Source organism: Coregonus clupeaformis, chromosome 4, assembly GCF_020615455.1.
Source record: "Coregonus clupeaformis isolate EN_2021a chromosome 4, ASM2061545v1, whole genome shotgun sequence".
Lineage (NCBI taxonomy): Eukaryota > Metazoa > Chordata > Actinopteri > Salmoniformes > Salmonidae > Coregonus > Coregonus clupeaformis.
Window position 1 is genome coordinate 16,337,610 of NC_059195.1, and position 19,645 is coordinate 16,357,254.

The following is a 19,645-nucleotide window of genomic DNA, read 5'->3' on the forward strand; positions in this document are numbered from 1 at the left end:
TGGACTTCCTATGTCTGAGGGTAATGACACCATACTCACCATCGTGGACAGATTCTCTAAATCTGCCCATTTTGTTGCATTACCAAAATTACCATCTGCCAGTGAGACAGCCGACCTCTTTGTCCTACACGTATTCCGTCCCCATGGAATACCTGTGGACATAGTGTCCGATAGAGGTCCACAGTTCATTTCTCGGGTATGGAAGGAGTTTTGTTCGGCTCTGGGTGCCACTGTCAGTCTCTCATCAGGTTTCCATCCCCAGTCCAATGGCCAGACTGAGAGGACCAATCAGGACCTGGAGGCTGCTCTACGCTGTGTGACATCCCAGAACCCGTCCACCTGGGCCAAACATCTCCCGTGGGTCGAATATGCCCACAATTCCCTCACCTCATCTGCCACCGGCCTCTCACCATTTGAGGCGGCTGTGGGGGTACCAACCGCCATTGTTCCCGTCTCAGGAAAGGGAGTTAGCCGTCCCGTCAGTTCAGGATAACCTTCGTCGCTGCCGCAAGGTGTGGGTGGACACCCGTGAGGCTCTTCTACGGACAGCAGAGCGTAACAAGAGGGTGGCGGACAGGCACAGGGTAGTCGCTCCCCAGTTCCAGCCTGGTCAGCGAGTCTGGCTCTCCTCCAGCGACATCCCCTGCGCACTGACTCCCGTGAAGCTGTCGCCCGGTATTTGGGTCCTTTCGAGATCGACTCCATCATCAACCCTTCGGCTGTTCGGTTGAAGCTTCCCCAGGCCATGAGAGTCCATCCTACATTTCACGTGTCCCAGCTGAAGCTGGTCTCCTCCAGCCCTTTGTGTCCGCCTGTGGATCCCCCTCCGCCACCGCAGATTATTGTGACGACCATCCAGCCTACACGGTGCGGAGACTGCTGGACGTCCGGAGGCGTGGTAGAGGGTTTCAGTACCTGGTGGACTGGGAGGGATACGGTCCCGAGGAGAGGTCCTGGATTCCCGACGATTTATACTGGATCCGCAGCTGGTGGCTGACTTCCATAGGGACCACCCTGACAAGCCGGGTGGGTCGCCGGGTGGCGCCCGTTGAGGGGGTACTGTTACGGTCCGGCACTGTTGGTCCTGTTCCTGCTGGTTTTCCTTTCCCTTTTTCCCTGTGTGTGTTGTTTGTGTCTGTCTCCCCCTGCTGTGCAGTCCAGTCAGAGGATCTAGGTCAGGGGCGTGGCCATTCTCTCACAAGATCAGTTACACCCAGCTGCAGCTAATTGTCAACAATCAACCAGCAGTTATCTACCCGGGCTGGACACCTCTCCAGCGCCAGTTCGTTCCCTACACTACCTGTGGTAACTTGGCCCCGTACAGAAATCTCAGTTTAGTTGAACTCTCTCAGTATTATAGTTGTTTCTGCCACGTTTGTAACCTGTCTCTCCTTCGATTAGATCTCGTCTGTTCCTGCTGCCTGCCTGCCTGCCATTCCCACGCCGCAACCTGCTCTGTTGTCTGATATCCTCGTCATCCAGCCCTCAGGACTACTGGCTCTCCACCCTACTCAGCTCCTACCCCGGCCTGAAGCTACTCCACCCTGTACTGCTTCTCTCTACCATAACACGCTGAATAAACTACATCATAATTCACCCTCGTTGTCCGCGTGTCCGTCTCTGCACCTGAGTCCCCCACCCAAGCCTAATAAGAACGGCATCTCGGTACGCTGTTCTGGAGGCAAAGAAGGGGTCCGACCTGGTACTAGATGGGTGTACCTAATAAACTGGCCACTGTGTGTATATATACTGTATATATATACTGTATATTATAATAATATATATCGGTAATATTGTACAAGCAAATCCTGCAGAATAGGCCTACAGTACATGCAGCCAAAATAATGGGGGGATAGTTGACTTCTTTCTCTGACTTAAATATGGCCCCTGGTAGTTCGCATGCAGAGGCCTGACTACATCATCCCATCAGGACTATGGTACTGTAAGCCTGATGGATTAGTATGCTAGTACAACTGACAGGGAGACTGGGAGGTCAGCAGTTTGACTGAGTCTGCATCCCAAATGACACCCTATTTCCTATGTAGTGCACAACTTTTGACCAGGGCCCATAGGGCTCTATTCAAAAGTAGGGTACTATATAGGGAATAGGGTTCCATTTGGGACGTAGCCTGTGTCTGGCCTAGCAGCCCATCAGGCCAGAGCCAACAGGAGATATACAGAGGATTGATTGAGCCTAATACAGAGTGCCTGCCTCTGTGGATCACACAGATAACCATCATCCATCCATCCGCTTTTCAATAGACACAATCAAGACCCTGATGTCCTATCAAAGTCTGATGCAGGCTGCATATGGGCCAGGCTAAACAATAGGCTGTGGAGGGAGAATGTAGAGAGACAAGAGGCTAACAGCTGAAGGTTTGCCTTAGGGTTTATCCTGTACCTTTTCTACAGACATCTGTCTCCATTGAACTACAAAGTTGATAGTAGAGTATCCTTTAATGTAGGCATCATTCTGCAATGTTGAACCTCAACCAATAGAGGGAGACTATACCATTGAAAAAGGATAGTGGGACTTGACACTGAGCAGAGGTGGAGGAGGGCCACGTTAACTTCCCCAGATAACTCACTCTCAGGATCCGGTTGAAGTCCTCCTTGTCCACACGTAGGAAGTGGCAGTTATCGTCTCGTAGGACAATGGAGGCGGCGCGGGGGGCATCGTTGACCAGGGCAAGCTTCCCAAAGTCATCTCCCTCATGCAGCGTGCAAACAACCCCCTGTGTGAAACAAGCAAACAAAGAATACATGTGCGATGCAGGGAAAATGAGGTGAGTGAGAGCACATACAGCATATTTTAAATTATATAACTCTTACACACTCATATATTCTATAGTAAGCTATGGTGATTAGCTGTATTGATCAAATGGGGATCAATTGTATGAGATGAGAGATTCAAATAATACATGTTATTTCTGAAGGCTGATTTTTTTTTTTACCTTTCCATAAATGACAACGTTTACAGAGCCCTTTAGAATGATGTACCACGATGTGCCTTCCTCCCCTTGATTGAACACTGAACAAGTGAAAGATTACAACAAAAAACTGATATGTAAAGAGGTTATAAAGAGGTTTTCCACCAAAACATTTCAAAGAATTCAACAGAAAAAAAGGGTTTAGTATACAACCTCCATGTAGATAATGCATTTATAAAACGATGTCTTGCGTGCAAAGTTGATTAGGTTAAATAAATTGAACTCCGGTCATGAAGACAGTGTTACACTACTTACACACTGTTCCTGCTTTGGCATGGGACTCAAAGATCAGGACACTGGCTAGTTCCCTCTTTACCTGTAGAAGCATAGGAAAACCAGATAGGTTAGAGGTGAAATCATATAGGCCAGTGGTAGGCAACTAGATTCAAGCGGATGGTCGGGGGGACGGAACATAATTATAATAATTTGTACACTGCAAATTGACCATAAGTAAACTCAAAAATAGATTGCATTTGAAAATAACAATAATTTCACACCTCATTACATTGAGACACGATCACATATTTCTCTCTTTTTATTTGTAAGAATACTTGGGAACAGATTTACTGAATACAAATATTTTTTTGCTGAATTCCTGGTGCTTTTACAGTCTTTTTCTTTTACACATTTTTCTTTTTCCAAAAATCATTGAATTTGTTTTTTAAAAACATTACAAAAAAACAACATCCAAAACCGGCCTGTTGCCGACATCTAATATAGGCCTACAATGGGTTATTATTGTAACCGAATCTGCACTCACAGTGATGGATAGGTGCGATAAGGCCTTTATATGGAGCAGCTCCTCATAAATGATCTCCAAATCATCCGCTGTCCTCTGTCCTGGACTGGGGAAGGGGAAATATGCACCAATTAAACAATTATTTGACCTTGATTACAATCTAATTGATTCACTTTGAACAGGACTTTAGCATCAGCTTTGCTAGCATCAGCTTTGCTAGCATCAGCTTTGCACTTAGCTTACACACATATATACATATATACATACATATATCTTTCCTAACCCAAACTGCCAAACCTGCAGATACTGTATATCTATCATACCAGCAGGTGGCAATCTCTATGATTGGTCCTTACGGTTTCCTCAGGATCATGCGCATGTGGGCATCGGGGCCGACCTGAGAGAGGAGGAGGAGGGTATCCTGCAGCTCCTCATCGCTCTCCCTGGTCTCCTCCTCAGTGGGCAGGGGAGCGTCTTCCTGCTCATCAACCAGGAAACGGTAGAAAATATACTTGTCCTGGAAGGTCAGCTCCTGGTCCACTGCAGCACAATCCCAACACAGCATATTTTACATGCATGCATACACAGGTACACACACACAAACACACACACACACGGGTCATTCCACCAATTCGGTGCCTTTTGAGAAGTGTAACTTGGTGAAAATAAAAAGGTTGTTTTCACCTAATTTTAACATTCTGTCAACTTCATAAAAAACATGTTTTCCCCATCTCAAATTACTATAGTAAGTGCCTATTAAGTGCCAAATAAAGTAACAGGGTTGACCATAAACAGATTTCAGCCATAAATACCCTTGAGACAGAGGGAATGCAAGCTTGTTGTGTGCAACAGGGAGTGGCAATTGAATGCAAATTTGTAATTGTTGACATTTGACATAAATTAATCACTAATCACATTATATAAATTATCATCTTCAGAGAAGACTTTGTCAAAGCATCAAAATAACTAGGGCTTAACAATGATGGTGAAACTTGGAGAAATGTGGATTAAAATCTTCCTAGAAGTGACAGGGTTGACTGAGGGGCACGTCAAAATGCTGAATTTTAGCACTTTAGCAAGCCTTTATTCATATAAAAGAATCTGATTTATTGAATTCTCCATGTGGTCTATATTAACGGGCACTTCATTTAATATAACAGGCTTTTAAAATTCAATATTGGTGCACAATTTCTACTTAAAATATTAAAGGGATGCAAAAGGCACTCTTTTCGTGGAATGGCCCACACACACAGAGGGTATCCTTAGCTACGGTCTATTGTACTTTTGTGGCTCACCGTGGTTGAGAACACCTTCCTCCAGCAGCACCTGCCACATGCCCACTGCTTGAATGCGAGAGTAAACAGAGGAGCTCTGCTGCATCTGCCAGTCAACCAGCTCTGTTCCCACACAGCATTGCCTGCAGGAGATACACACATCACATCAGGAAATACATACAGCAAAAAACAGACATTAACAATACACGCGCACACACAGATGTACACATTCTGTGACATGAGAGTAGCAGGTGTACATGGTACATGAGATACTACAACCCACTTGTATGTCTTCAGGTGGTACTTCCTGTCTCGGATCATGTGGGGAGCTCTGGAGAGGATAGCATCACGGAGAACCTTCCCCGCTCGCAGGATTTTCTCAGATGGGACCTGTTGGGAGAGAATAGAAGGATGGAGTAGAGGCAGGGCTTTACAATAGAAACAGAGGAGTTGGCCTTTACTGATGTGATGGTCTTTACTATCTGAGAAATGGATTTAGGATGGAGTTTGGCTGGGCTTTCAATTAATGAATTCTGAAAAATCAAATGACATGACAATGACTGAAAAAACACACACAAGGAAACATCATCGATTCCAAAATAAAAGCACAAAATAAAGGACAGGGATGATATGGAAATGAGTGATAGTATGACATGATACAGACTGTAGTGAATGGTCACAGTTCCCTCCCTATGTTTTTCAATGATGACAGAGATTAGGCATTTTTGTAGAGGTAGTCTTTACCACTAACAACCTCCACTATCAACATGGCCCCATTAAATGGGCATTTATTTACTAGATTCATTAGCAGATGTCAGCGCTTACATCCCAAACCCTTGGACCCACAGCACAGAAACCACCTTGAACTAGTCGTGGATGGATGTGGTATTCATAAGGTAAAAACATCAAGAGAGACTATGCACTAAAGCAGCACACCATGCACTACAGAGTGGACATAATGACTGCTGTTCAAACTCTACATAACCTCTTTTCTAACATCATTACTCTCACAGCCATGACCAATAGTTACATAGATGCTTAACCACTATATAAATTCATCATCAATGATGAGGGTGAAATGCACTAACACCACAGCACAGTTGACCCACTTTAACATCTTATGATGGTCATAAAATGACATGAGAGGATGAACACAAGGATGTAGTTCGAAGTGGGCATACTATAGTCACATACTGTAGGTGACATTTCAAGAGCTTTCTACATGCATCAGTGATAATTTGGACTCATTAAGAATACATAGGCTACAGCATGTGCACTTAACGTACATGTCAGTGAGGACTGTGGATTCCCATAATTAATGTATTACTGTGGGAATTTATGCATTCTGTGTCTATAGGGTTAGGGTTCACTGGTCTAATATTCAAATAGATGGGTGCACTCACCTTTAACTGAAGGTATGAATTACATAACAAAAAGATTATCACTGCATATGTTTTTTTTCTGTGACTGAAATATGTAGAGCCTTCGAGTTAGGCAAATATTTACCAACAATACAACCGCAGGAGGGTTTGCAAAAAAATACAAAAATAAAAAACCTAATTTATACTGTCCTTGTAGTTATTTATAGTGCACATGTTTTGGCTGGTCTGAAAAGAACAAAGTCCAAGCGGCAATAAATAGTGAAACCCCCTCCAGAGTAGCACCATGTTATATGAATGGAGGTAAGGAAGTCACCACAGGGTTAAGGTGGAACGGGAACTACTAAGGACATGATGCACACCAACGGAAGCCAGGTCTTAGAAGCAGCCTTGTTTATATTTAGTCAAACTTTAAACAAACTCCACATTCCAGACTTATTTAGAGCTTCTGGCAACTACAGAGGATGTTGTTAGATCAGGATCCACGTAAGCAGCAAGTACATATGAGTAAATACCCATCACTTTACCACCAACTGTCACTCTGCCATTCACAACAGTGTTCAATCTGGATGATATTCACTTCACATAAAGTGGTTACTAATCTCTCGTACACAGACGTTTACGCTAGATTTTGTCTCTGGGCTGCCAAGATTTCATGGTTACTGCCACAGTCATACAGTGCTTTTTGGATGATGATAGTGGACAATGTTTGATGGTGAAAGTAAATCATTATGATATTTAATGATGAAGTCTCAGTTTTGTGTTCAGGATACACTACTGTACCTTATTCAGATGTTTAGAGATGGATCCAAAAGAGTTGTTGCTTATGTTCTCTTTGTCAGGCATTCCTGAGTAAGAAAATAGAAAAATGCCACTTGTTTTCATTCCTAAAACATTAAGTCTGAGTTTAAAGCCAAAGCAACACAAAATAAATCCCATAGATTAGTATTTATTTTCAGACATGACTAGCACTTGTTTCTATGCAACAATTGGTGCATGTTCACAAATATACTTAGACAGATAAATACATAATCGTGATGCTATGTTGAATGTAGATACAGTATGTGTCGACTAGAATCTCCTTGAGTGTGTTACATAATATCATTGGACAGTCCCCAAGGGAGATTTGTACAGTAAGAAGAGTGTGTGTGTTTTTACCCTTCAGGAAAAACATCATTAGTCATTTCACTTCAAAACCTTATCTGAGGGGAGATACCTGACTATTCTTAGACTTTCAAACTGTGATATCACTTATTTCATAGTAAAGGCAAGAGGTAGGCCAGTAAGGAGCATTTTACTGTAGGTGAACATTACTGATGTCACTGTAGTTCTTGTACTCACTGTCAGTGCTGCGTCCACCACTTTCCATAACTCCATAGGGTGGGGCAAGCAGTCCAGCCATGCACTGACGATATTTCTACAGAGACACAGAAGACAGAAGAACGGTCTTATAATTAGACATGGTGGAACAAGCCACAAGCCAAATCCTTAACAAGGTTTATTTTACAGTGTGTCGATGCAATTCAATTCAACATAGTGATGCAGTTCATTGTCAACTACTGTCACCTGTTTATGTCCATGGAATTATTTGGATTGTAGTATTATGTGTCTGTGTTTGACCCCCTCCCCCTCATTGGTGTGCATTCATGGCTGCCAAGGGAAGCCAGGCTTCCCCAAAAAATGTACCAAGAAAAAAACATTTGTTTCTTTAGTCTCTCTGTGTTTCATAGCCAATGTTCAATCATTTGAAAATAAATTGGACGACCTAAGATTAAGGTTATCCTACCAACAGGACATTAAAAACTGTAATATCTTATGTTTCACCGAGTCGTGGCTGAACGACGACATGGATAACATACAGCTGGCGGGATATACGCTACATCGGCAGGATAGAACGGCTGACTCCGGTAAGACAAGGGGTGGCGGTCTGTGTATATTTGTAAACAAAAGCTGGTGCATAAAATCTAATACTAAGGAAGTCTCTAGGTTTTGCTCACCTGAGGTAGAGTATCTCATGATAAGCTGTAGACCACACTATTTACCAAGATACTTTTCATCTATATTTTTCGTTGCTGTCTATCTACCAACACAAACCGATGCTGGTACTAAGATTGCACTCAATGAGCTATATAAGGCCATAAGTAAACAGGAAAACGCTCATCCAGAGGCAGCGCTCCTAGTGGCTGGGGACTTTAAGCTGGGAAACTTAAATCCATTCCACCTCATTTCTACCAGCATATTAAATGTGCAACCAGAGGAAAAAAAACTCTAGATCACCTTTACTCCACACACAGAGACGCGTACAAAGCTCTCCCTCGCCCTCCATTTGGCAAATCTGACCATAACTCTATCCTCCTGATTCCTGCTTATAAGCAAAAACTAAAGCAGGAAGCACCAGTGACTGAAATAAGAAAGTGGTCAGATGACGCAGATGCTAAGCTACAGGACTGTTTTGCTAGCACAGACTGGAATATGTTCCGGGATTCTTCAGATAGCATTGAGGAGTACACCACATCAGTCACTGGCTTCATCAATAAGTGCATTGATGACATCATCCCCACAGTGACCATACGTACATACCACAACCAGAAGCCATGGAATACAGGCAACATCCGCACTGAGCTAAAGGGTAGAGCTGCCGCTTTCAAGGAGCGGGACTCTAACCGGATGCTTATAACAAATCCCGCTATGACCTCCGACGAACCATCAAACAGGCAATATATCAATACAGGACTAAGATTGAATTGTATTACACCGACTCCGACACTCGTCGGATGTGGCAGGGCTTGAAAACTATTACAGACTACAAAGGGAAGCACAGCCGCGAGCTGCCCAGTGACACAAGCCTACCAGATGAGCTAAATCACTTCTATGCTCGCTTCGAGGTAAGCAACCCTGAAGCATGCATGAGAGCATCAGCTGTTCCGGATGACTATGTGATGACGCTCTCCGTAGCCGATGTGAGTAAGACTTTTAAGCAGGTCAACATTCACAAGGCCGCAGGGCCAGATGGATTACCAGGACGTGTACTCCGAGCATTCGCTGACCAACTGGCAAGTGTCTTCACTGACATTTTCAACATGTCTCTGACTGAGTCTGTAATACCAACATGTTTCAAGCAGACCACCATAGTACCTGTGCCCAAGAACACTAAGATAACCTGCCTAAATGACTACCGACCCGTAGCACTCATGTCTGTAGCCATGAAGTGCATTGAAAGGCTGGTCATGGCTCACATCAACACCATTATCCCAGAAACCCTAGACCCACTCCAATTTGCATTCCGCCCCAACAAATCCACAGATGATGCAATCTCTATTGCACTCCACACTGCCCTTTCCCACCTGGACAAGAAGAACACCTACGTGAGAATGCTATTCATTGACTACAGCTCAGCGTTCAACACCATAGTGGCCTCAAAGCTCATCACTAAGCTAAGGACCCTGGGACTAAACAACTCCCTCCGCAACTGGATCCTGGACTTCCTGACGGGCCGCCCCCAGGTGGTAAGGGTAGCTAACAACACATCTGCCATGCTGATCCTCGACATGGGGGCCCCTATGGTGCAATGCTGAGCTGTAGTCAATGAATAGCATTCTCACGTAGGTGTTCCTCTTGTCCAGGTGGGAAAGGGCAGTGTGGAGTGCAATAGAGATTGCATCATCTGTGGATCTGTTGGGGCGGTATGCAAATTGGAGTGGTTCTAGGGTTTCTGGGATAATGGTGATGATGTGAGCCATGACCAGCCTTTCAAAGCACTTCATGGCTACAGACGTCAGTGCTACGGGTCGGTAGTCATTTAGGCAGGTTATCTTAGTGTCCTTGGGCACGGGGACTATGGTGCATGCATGCATGCATGCTTCAGTGTTGCTTGCCTCGAAGCGAGCATAGAAGTGGTTTAGCTCGTCTGGAAGTCTTGTGTCACTGGGCAGCTCGCGGCTGTGCTTCCCTTTGTAGTCTGTAATAGTTTTCAAGCCCTGCCACATCCGACGAGCGTCAGAGCCGGTGTAGTATGATTCAATCTTAGTCCTGTATTGACTCTTTGCCTGTTTGATGGTTCGTCGGAGGGCATAGCGGGATTTCTTATAAGCGTCCGGGTTAGAGTCCCGCTCCTTGAAAGCGGCAGCTCTACCCTTTAGCTCAGTGCGGATGTTTCCTGTAATCCATGGCTTCTGGTTTACAAGGGAAGCCAGTTTGGATTTGGCTTCACACCAAATCACATCACATCAAAAGCAAAACATAATTGACAGACAAAACTTGAATGTTGTTGTCCTCTGATGGCTAGCTAGCTAAAATGGTCCCTTTCCTAAATTAGCCATGGATGGGGATAGGGATTTGGACTTGTGGTTTTACTTAATTCTCCATACTGGCCAATAATTATAAACTGCAATTCTGATCCAACCATAAATTCATATATTGTGCCCCTGGCCTGAGAGGATGGAAGTTCAATATGTAGCTAGATGTCGTAGGCTAATGTTAACTAGCTGGCTAATCGTTGACGATGAAAGGTATTTAGGCTAGCGAGCAAGCATTTTAGCCAGGTAGCCTAGGACAACAAAAACTAAAAGCGTGTACTGTATGACAGAGTCATCGACTGTTTCGTCAATATGAAAAATAGGAGGATGACATTGGCGTTTCTCTACATGTAGGGTGAGTCAAAATGTTTTTTCTACTTGCACGCACATACACACACAGAGAGAAATCAGAACCATGGACAGCCACATCATATTTAGCTTAAATTGGACTAAATTGTTTTTGGTTTAGAATAAACATAGGTGATTTGATGATGTTGAAATGTTGAAGTTGAAATGGTGGAGACAGATCCTGTTTTCTTTGCGACTTGAGGTAACTCTCCGTGGTTCTAAATTAATAGTTGTTTAGTAGTCTGAAAATGTCTGAAACATTAACTTGCTTGACAATGCTGTAGGTCATGTAACTGTTTGTTACATGCAATATGCTTTGTGGACTTCACCGGACAGAGGTTGCTCTCTGGTTTTGTGATGAAACAAAGGTGTGGTTGAATTTATTCTGCCACTGTGTCTTCTTATTGTCTCAGCCTTAGGCCTATTTATCACGGTGGTAAGGCATATGAACTAACAGGTTACAGAGCGAACAATGCAATTATCACAACACATAGGTTGTAATATGCCTTTTTTTTCTGGCTTGGCTTCCCCAGTGATTTTACCCATGCCCCGCTACTGCTCCCTCTGTAGACTCTTTATCAACATGGCCATTGAGGACTATGTAAATACACAGCTGAGGCCTCCAGCTGGCAGTTATGAGCATTCAGAAGCTTTACAACTGATGCAGCCTCATTTAAATGAGCCTTCATCTCACAAACAGCTCCACAGTGTCCCAGTGCATTTCAAAGGACAGAACAAAATACAAATTTCATGTAGCTAATGATGGCATTACTGGGGGATGAGCAGATTGTGGCAGAATAGTTGATTTAGAGTTGATGAAATCCCCTCAATCTGTAGTCTTTACAGATGAAAAGGAATTACAACAGATTACACCAAGATTTAACAAGACACACACAAACACATACACAGACACTCACACAAGAGGGAAGCATCCAAACTTCTGAAAATAAGTATGGATCTCTTTTCACTGCATTAATATTCCAGTGTGTAGTCCCTCCCCCATCAGAGCACAGGCACACACAACTGGGTTCCAGTGGTTTCTGGTGTACTGTAGATTAGGCCTATCTATGTACAGTTGAAGTTGGAAGTTTACATACACTTAGGTTGGAGTCATTAAATATCGTTTTTCAACCACTCCACAAATTTCTTGTTAACAAACTATAGTTTTGGCAAGTCGGTTAGGACATCTACTTTGTGCATGACACAAGGAATCTTTCCAACAATTGTTTACAGACAGATTATTTCACTTATAATGCACTGTATCACAATTCCAGTTGGTCAGAAGTTTACATACACTAAGTTGACTGTGCCTTTAAACAGCTTGGAAAATTCCAGAAAATGATGTCATGGCTTTAGAAGCATCTGATAGGCTAATTGACATCATTTGAATCAATTGGAGGTGTACCTGTGGATGTATTTAAAGGCCTACCTTCAAACTCAGTGCCTCTTTGCTTGACATCATGGGAAAATGAAAAGAAATCAGCCAAGACCTCAGAAAAGAAATTGTAGACCTCCACAAGTCTGGTTCATCCTTGGGAGCAATTTCCAAACGCCTGAAGGTACCACGTTCATCTGTACAAACAATAGTACGCAAGTATAAACACTATGGGACCACGCAGCCATCAAACCACTCAGAAAGGAGACGCGTTCTGTCTCCTAGAGATGAACGTACTTTAGTGTGAAAAGTGCAAATCAAATCCCAGAACAACAGCAAAGGACCTTGTGAAGATGCTGGAGGAAACAGGTACAAAAGTATCTATATCCACAGTAAAGTGAGTCCTATATCGACATAACCTGAAAGGCTGCTCAGCAAGGAAGAAGACACTGCTCCAAAACCACTATAAAAAAGCCAGACTACGATTTGCAACTGCAGGAGAAATGTCCTCTGGTCTGATTAAACAAAACTAGAACTGTTTGGCCATAATGACCATCATTATGGTTGGAGGAAAAAGGGGGTTGATTGCAAGCCGAAGAACACCATCCCAACCGTGAAGCACGGGTGTGGCAGCATCATGCTGTGGGGGTGCTTTGCTGCAGGAGGGACTGGTGCACTTCACAAAATAGATGGCATCATGAGGAAGGAAAATTATGTGGATATATTGAAGCCACATCTCAAGTCATCAGTCAGGAAGTTAAAACTTGGTCGCAAATGGGTCTTCCAAATGGACAATGACCCGAAGCATACTTCCAAAGTTGTGGCAAAATGGCTTAAGGACAACAAAGTCCAGGTATTGGAGTGGCCATCACAAAGCCCTGACCTCAATCCTATAGAAAATGTGTGGGCAGAACTGAAAAAGCGTGTGCGAGCGAGGCCTACAAACCTGACTCAGTTACACCAGCTCTGTCATGAGGAATGGGCCAAAATTCACCCAACTTATTGTGGGAAGCTTGTGGAAGGCTACCTGAAATGTTTGACCCAAGTTAAACAATTTAAAGGCAATGCTACCAAATACTAATTGAGTGTATGTAAACTTCTGACCCACTGGGAATGTGATGAAATAAATAAAAGCTGAAATAAATAATTCTCTCTACTATTATTCTGACATTTCACATTCTTAAAATAAAGTGGTGATCTTATCTGACCTAAGACAGGGAATGTTTACTAGGATTAAATGTCAGGAATTGTGAAAAACTGAGTTTAAATGTTTTTGGCTAAGGTGTATGTAAACTTCCGACTTCAACTGTATGCTCCACAGACTCCTACTACTTGGCTTTAGCCTCAACCCATATCTGTCTGTAAGCATTAGTGCACTCATCCTACATGTAGAGAGATCCTCTGAGGAATCAGAGCATGACAATAAGGCTATAAATGGCTTATACTGTAGCTGTGCCTTGCAGCATGACTATTATGTAACAAACAATGCACTATAGGCCTAATATTTAGTTGCAACCCCCCTTTGCCCTCAGAACAGCCTCAATTTGTTGGGGCATGGACTCCACAAAGGTGTCAAAAGCATTCCACAGGGACGGTGGCCTATATTGACTCCAATGCTTCCACAGTTGTGTCAAGTTGGCTGGACAAATATTTTGTCTTTCCCATTCATCCTCTGAATGGCAGACATACTGTATACAATCCATGTCTCAATTGTCTCAAGGCTTAAAAATCCTTCTTTAACCTATGTCCTTCCCTTCAGCTATACTGATTGAAGTGGAATTAACAAGTGACATCAATAAGAGATCATAGCTTTCACCTGGATTCACCTGGTCAGTCTATGTCATGGAAAGAGCAGGTGTTCCTAATGCTTTGTACACTCAGTGTATATCACTTAAATAATCAAAAAAATGCATGAAACCATTTGCATGTGTAATTATATGTGAAGAGCTTCCATATCAAGGAGAGAGTAATACAGCTCTGCTTCTCTGGCAGAATAGCACTTTTCTTCTGCTAAGCTTTTATAGGCTAATTCTGTCTCCCTACTACTAGACCCTCAAGTACAAAATAAAACACACAACATCAAGGAGAGGGTCATTTAGATCAGTACTTTGTGCAATGTCACTGAATCAATTGTCTTGAGTTATTGACACAATAAGAAACTAAACATAACTCATCAAACAACTATAATCTAAATAAATTAAAAACAAAAAACTGTTTTAAGTGAGAACTAGGCATTGGTCTGAAGCCTAAAAAGAAAGGAACTTCACATGAGCACCACAATGCCTACTCCACCCATGCTTTACCAAGGTTTTCCAGCACACAGCTTTGACCTACTACAGTAGCTATGTTGGTCTATTGTAATTCAAACAATGTGTATACAGGTTACTTAGGATTCAAACCTTCTCAAACAGCCTAATTCATACTCTTAGAAGAGGTGCTCCCACAATAATGTGATTTGTACCGCATACAAGTTAAAGTATTGGATTCTTCACACACACACACTAATCCCATTCCACTATCTTTTCAAGCTTTTCTTAATTATATGAAAACAAGCTTTGTTTTTATACTTACAAGACCATAATGCTTGATTGATTGAGCGATTTTGTCTTGTAGTAATGTGGTGCCTGCCTGTATTTCCTAAATTCTAAAAGTCTAAGCTGTTAGGGGAGTTCTACTAAGCTAACATATGTAATTGTTTTAAGATGGTCATAACATTGATAATTTAGCCATTTGATTTTCAATTTTAGGACCCCTTTAGGTATCAAAAATATATACAGTACAAGTCAATGGTTTGGACACACCTACTCATTCCAGGGTTTTTCTTTATTTTTACTATTTTCTACATTGTAGAATAATAGTGAAGACATCAAAACTATGAAATAACACATATGGAATCATGTAGTAACCAAAAAAGTGTTAAACAAATAAAAATATATTTGATATTTGAGATTCTTCAAAGTAGCCACCCTTTGCCTTGATGACAGCTTTGCACACTCTTGGCATTATCTCAACCAGCTTCATGATGTAGTCACCTGGAATGCATTTCAATTAACAGGTGTGCTTTCTTAAAAGTTAAATTGTGGAATTTATTTACTTCTTAATGAGCCAATCAGTTGTGTTGTGACAAGGTAGGGGTGGTATACAGGAGATAGCCCTATTTGGTAAAAGATCAAGTCCATATTAAGTCAAGAACAGCTCAAATAAGCAAAGAGAAATGACAGCCCATCATTACTTTAAGACACAAAGGTCAGTCAATCCTGAAAATTTCAAGAACTTTGAAAGTTTCTTCAAGTGCAGTCGCAAAAACCATCAAGCGCTTTGATGAAACTGGCTCTCATGAGGACCGCCACAGGAAAGGAAGACCCAGAGTTCTCTGCTGCAGAGGATAAGTTCATTAGAGTTAACTGCAACTCAGATTGCAGCCCAAATAAATGCTTCACAGAGTTCAAGTCACAGACACATCTCAACATCACCTGTTCAGAGGAGACTGCGTGAATCAGGCCTTCATGGTTGAATTGCTGCAAAGAAACCACTACTAAAGGACACCAATAAGAAGAGACTTGCTTGGGCCAAGAAACACGAGCAATGGACATTAGACCGGTGGAAATCTGTCCTTCGGTCAGATGAGTCCAAATTGGAGATTTTTGGTTCCAACCGCCATGTCTTTGTGAGACGCAGAGTAGGTGAACGGATGATCTCCGCATGTGTGGTTCCCACCGTGTATGGAGGAGGAGGTGTGATGGTGTGGGGGTGCTTTGCTGGTGACACTGTCAGTGATTTACTTAGAATTCAAGGCATACTTAACCAGCATGGCTACCACAGCATTCTGCAGCGATACACAATCCCATCTGGTTTGCGCTTAATGGGACTATCATTTGTTTTTCAACAGGACAACGACCTAAAACACACCTCCAGGCTGTGTTAGGGCTATTTGACCAAGAAGGAGAGTGATGGAGTGCTGCATCAGATTACCTGGCCTCCACAATCCCCCGACCTCAAACCAATTGAGATGGTTTGGGATCAGTTGGACCGCAGAGTGAAGGAAAAGCAGCCAACAAGTGCTCAGCATATGTGGGAACTCCTTCAAGACTGTTGGAAAAGCATTCCTCATGAAGCTGGTTGAGAGAATGTGCAAAGCTGTCATCAAGTCAAAGGGTGGCTACTTTGAAGAATCTCAAATATAAAATATATTTTGATTTGTTTAACACTTTTTTGGTTACTACATGATTCCATGTGTTATTTCATAGTTTTGATGTCTTCACTATTATTCTACAATGTAGAAAATAGTAAAAAAAGAAAGAAAGAAAACCTCTTGAATGAGTAGGTGTGTCCAAACTTTTGACTGGTACTGTATATACACAAATTAGTTGATAAAATATTGAATTTGGCCTTTACTTTTATAGCCCATAGAAACACATTGAATAACACATTCTTAGATGGCAAAAAAGACAGTAAAAAAAGACATTATAAGTAATAAGGTTTTAAAGTGTCTGTCCTATATCTAGGAGATATAAAGAAAGCTAAGGAAATATTTTTTTGGACACATAATTAACCCCTTATTTTTGTTGGCACAAAACTACATCCATACTTCCATTCATTTGTATGGGTTACCTTCATATTTCATAAAATCTTTTTGGGGTCAGTAGGTGCCCAACATAACACAAGGTGGTGGTGTGTTGGACACAGTCACTCATATATAGAGGTGTATACAGCCTGTCTGCATTCCTGATTTCTGTCACCGTTAGCTTACCTGTGTAATATTGACATAAGCTCAGAAACACGTGTTTTGCAAACATGGTCCTGTTTTATCAATTGCTGTGCTGATCAATGGGCAGTTTATTACCTCTGTCAAATGAATATGTAGTTTAAAGTTGTGTGTATTTGTATTTATTTTTGCAATAAAGATGGTTACGCTACAATAATACACATTTACAATAGCCCTATATCTAAAAATCCATACAGCTTAATTATATATATATATACATATTATTTGAATAGCAGGACACTGTAAAGTTATTCCACTGAAGAGTATGAATTAGACTGTTAAACTTAAACAACACATCCTAGATCTGAATGAATGAAATAATCTTATTAAATACTTTTTTCTTTACATAGTTGAATGTGCTGACAACAAAATCACACAAAAATTATCAATGGAAATCAAATTTATCAACCCATGGAGGTCTGGATTTGGAGTCACCCTCAAAATTAAAGTGGAAAACCACACTACAGGTTGATCCAACTTTGATGTAATGTCCTTAAAACAAGTCAAAATGAGGTTCAGTAGTGTGTGTGGCCTCCACGTGCCTGTATGACCTCCCTACAACGCCTGGGCATGCTCCTGGTGAGGTGGCGGATGGTCTCCTGAGGGATCTCCTCCCAGACCTGGACTAAAGCATCCGCCAACTCCTGGACAGTCTGTGGCGCAATGTGGCGTTGGTGGATGGAGCGAAACATGATGTCCCAGATGTGCTCAATTGGATTCAGGTCTGGGGAACGGGCGGGCCAGTCCATAGCATCAATGCCTTCCTCTTGCAGGAACTGCTGACACACTCCAGCCACATGAGGTCTAGCATTAGGAGGAACCCAGGGCCAACCGCACCAGCATATGGTCTCACAAGGGGTCTGAGGATCTCATAATATAATAATAATATGCCATTTAGCAGACGCTTTTATCCAAAGCGACTTACAGTCATGCGTGCATACATTTTTGTGTATGGGTGGTCCCGGGGATCGAACCCACTACCTTGGCGTTACAAGCGCCGTGCTCTACCAGCTGAGCTACAGAGTACCACGGTACCTAATGGCAGTCAGGCTACCTCTGGCGAGCACATGGAGGGCTGTGCGGCCCCCCAAAGAAATGCCAACCCACACCATGACTGACCCACCGCCAAACCGGTCATGCTGGAGGATGTTGCAGGCAGCAGAACGTTCTCCACAGCGTCTCCAGACTCTGTCACGTCTGTCACATGTGCTCAGTGTGAACCTGCTTTCATCTGTGAAGAGCACAGGGCGCCAGTGGCGAATTTGCCAATCTTGGTGTTCTCTGGCAAATGCCAAACGTCCTGCACGGTGTTGGGCTGTAAGCACAACCCCCACCTGTGGGACGTCGGGCCCTCATACCCCCTCATGGAGTCTGTTTCTTACCGTTTGAGCAGACACATGCACATTTGTGGCCTGCTGGAGGTCATTTTGCAGGGCTCTGGCTGTGCTCCTCCTGCTCCTCCTTGCACAAAGGCGGAGGTAGCGGTCCTGCTGCTGGGTTGTTGCCCTCCTACGGCCTCCTCCACGTCTCCTGATGTACTGGCCTGTCTCCTGGTAGCGCCTCCATGCTCTGGACACTACGCTGACAGACACAGCAAACCTTCTTGCCACAGCTCGCATTGATGTGCCATCCTGGATGTGCTGCACTACCTGAGCCACTTGTGTGGGTTGTAGACTCCGTCTCATGCTACCACTAGAGTGAAAGCACCGCCAGCATTCAAAAGTGACCAAAACATCAGCCAGGAAGCATAGGAACTGAGAAGTGGTCTGTGGTCACCACCTGCAGAACCACTTCTTTATTGGGGGTGTCTTGCTAATTGCCTATAATTTCCACCTGTTGTCTATTCCATTTGCACAACAGCATGTGAAATGTATTGTCAATCAGTGTTGCTTCCTAAGTGGACAGTTTGATTTCACAGAAGTGTGATTGACTTGGAGTTACATTGTGTTGTTTAAGTGTTCCCTTTATTTTTTTGAGCAGTGTATAAAAAACATGGGGGATTGGAAGTGATGCAGACAATTACATTGATGGAAGTTACAATCTATCTGCAATATTAAGCTGATCTACCCCCCCAAAAAAATAAAAATAAAAATAAAAATATATTTTTTTAAATAATGACAAATGGCAGAAATAATAGTTCATTGTATTTATTTGATATTAATAGCTGATATTTCAGAGGGAAGCGAAAAACCATAAACCCATTTAAGCCAATACGGAGTAAACTGGAGAAAAAAATCCCTGATCTCTTTTAACAAGACAATCAAGCAAGCTCCTGGAAAATACACAAATAATCAAATCAAATCAAATCAAATTTTATTGGCCACATGCGCCGAATACAACAGGTGCAGACATTACAGTGAAATGCTTACTTACAGCCCTTAACCAACAGTGCATTTATTTTTTATAAAAAAGTAAAATAAAACAACAACAAAAAAGTGTTGAGAAAAAAAGAGCAGAAGTAAAATAAAAGAACAGTAGGG

The 19,645-nt window shown here is 42.6% G+C and overlaps 1 protein-coding gene across 3 annotated transcripts in view; it reads right to left on the reverse strand.

Annotated features, from left to right (window-relative positions):
- The window catches only part of LOC121552494 (rap guanine nucleotide exchange factor 4-like), a 60,368-nt gene that overhangs the window by 20,075 nt on the left and 20,648 nt on the right, over positions 1–19,645 (reverse strand). For all 3 annotated transcript variants that reach the window (XM_041865460.1, XM_041865451.2, XM_041865443.2), the window contains exons 2-10: positions 7,724–7,799; positions 7,166–7,230; positions 5,287–5,393; positions 5,025–5,146; positions 4,086–4,269; positions 3,751–3,835; positions 3,246–3,306; positions 2,955–3,031; positions 2,589–2,735 (exon numbers count right to left, since the gene is read on the reverse strand). In XM_041865460.1, the coding sequence (XP_041721394.1) occupies positions 2,589–2,735; positions 2,955–3,031; positions 3,246–3,306; positions 3,751–3,835; positions 4,086–4,269; positions 5,025–5,146; positions 5,287–5,393; positions 7,166–7,230; positions 7,724–7,784 (909 nt within the window). In that variant the 5' untranslated portion in view covers positions 7,785–7,799. The remainder of the gene's footprint in view (positions 1–2,588; positions 2,736–2,954; positions 3,032–3,245; positions 3,307–3,750; positions 3,836–4,085; positions 4,270–5,024; positions 5,147–5,286; positions 5,394–7,165; positions 7,231–7,723; positions 7,800–19,645) is intronic.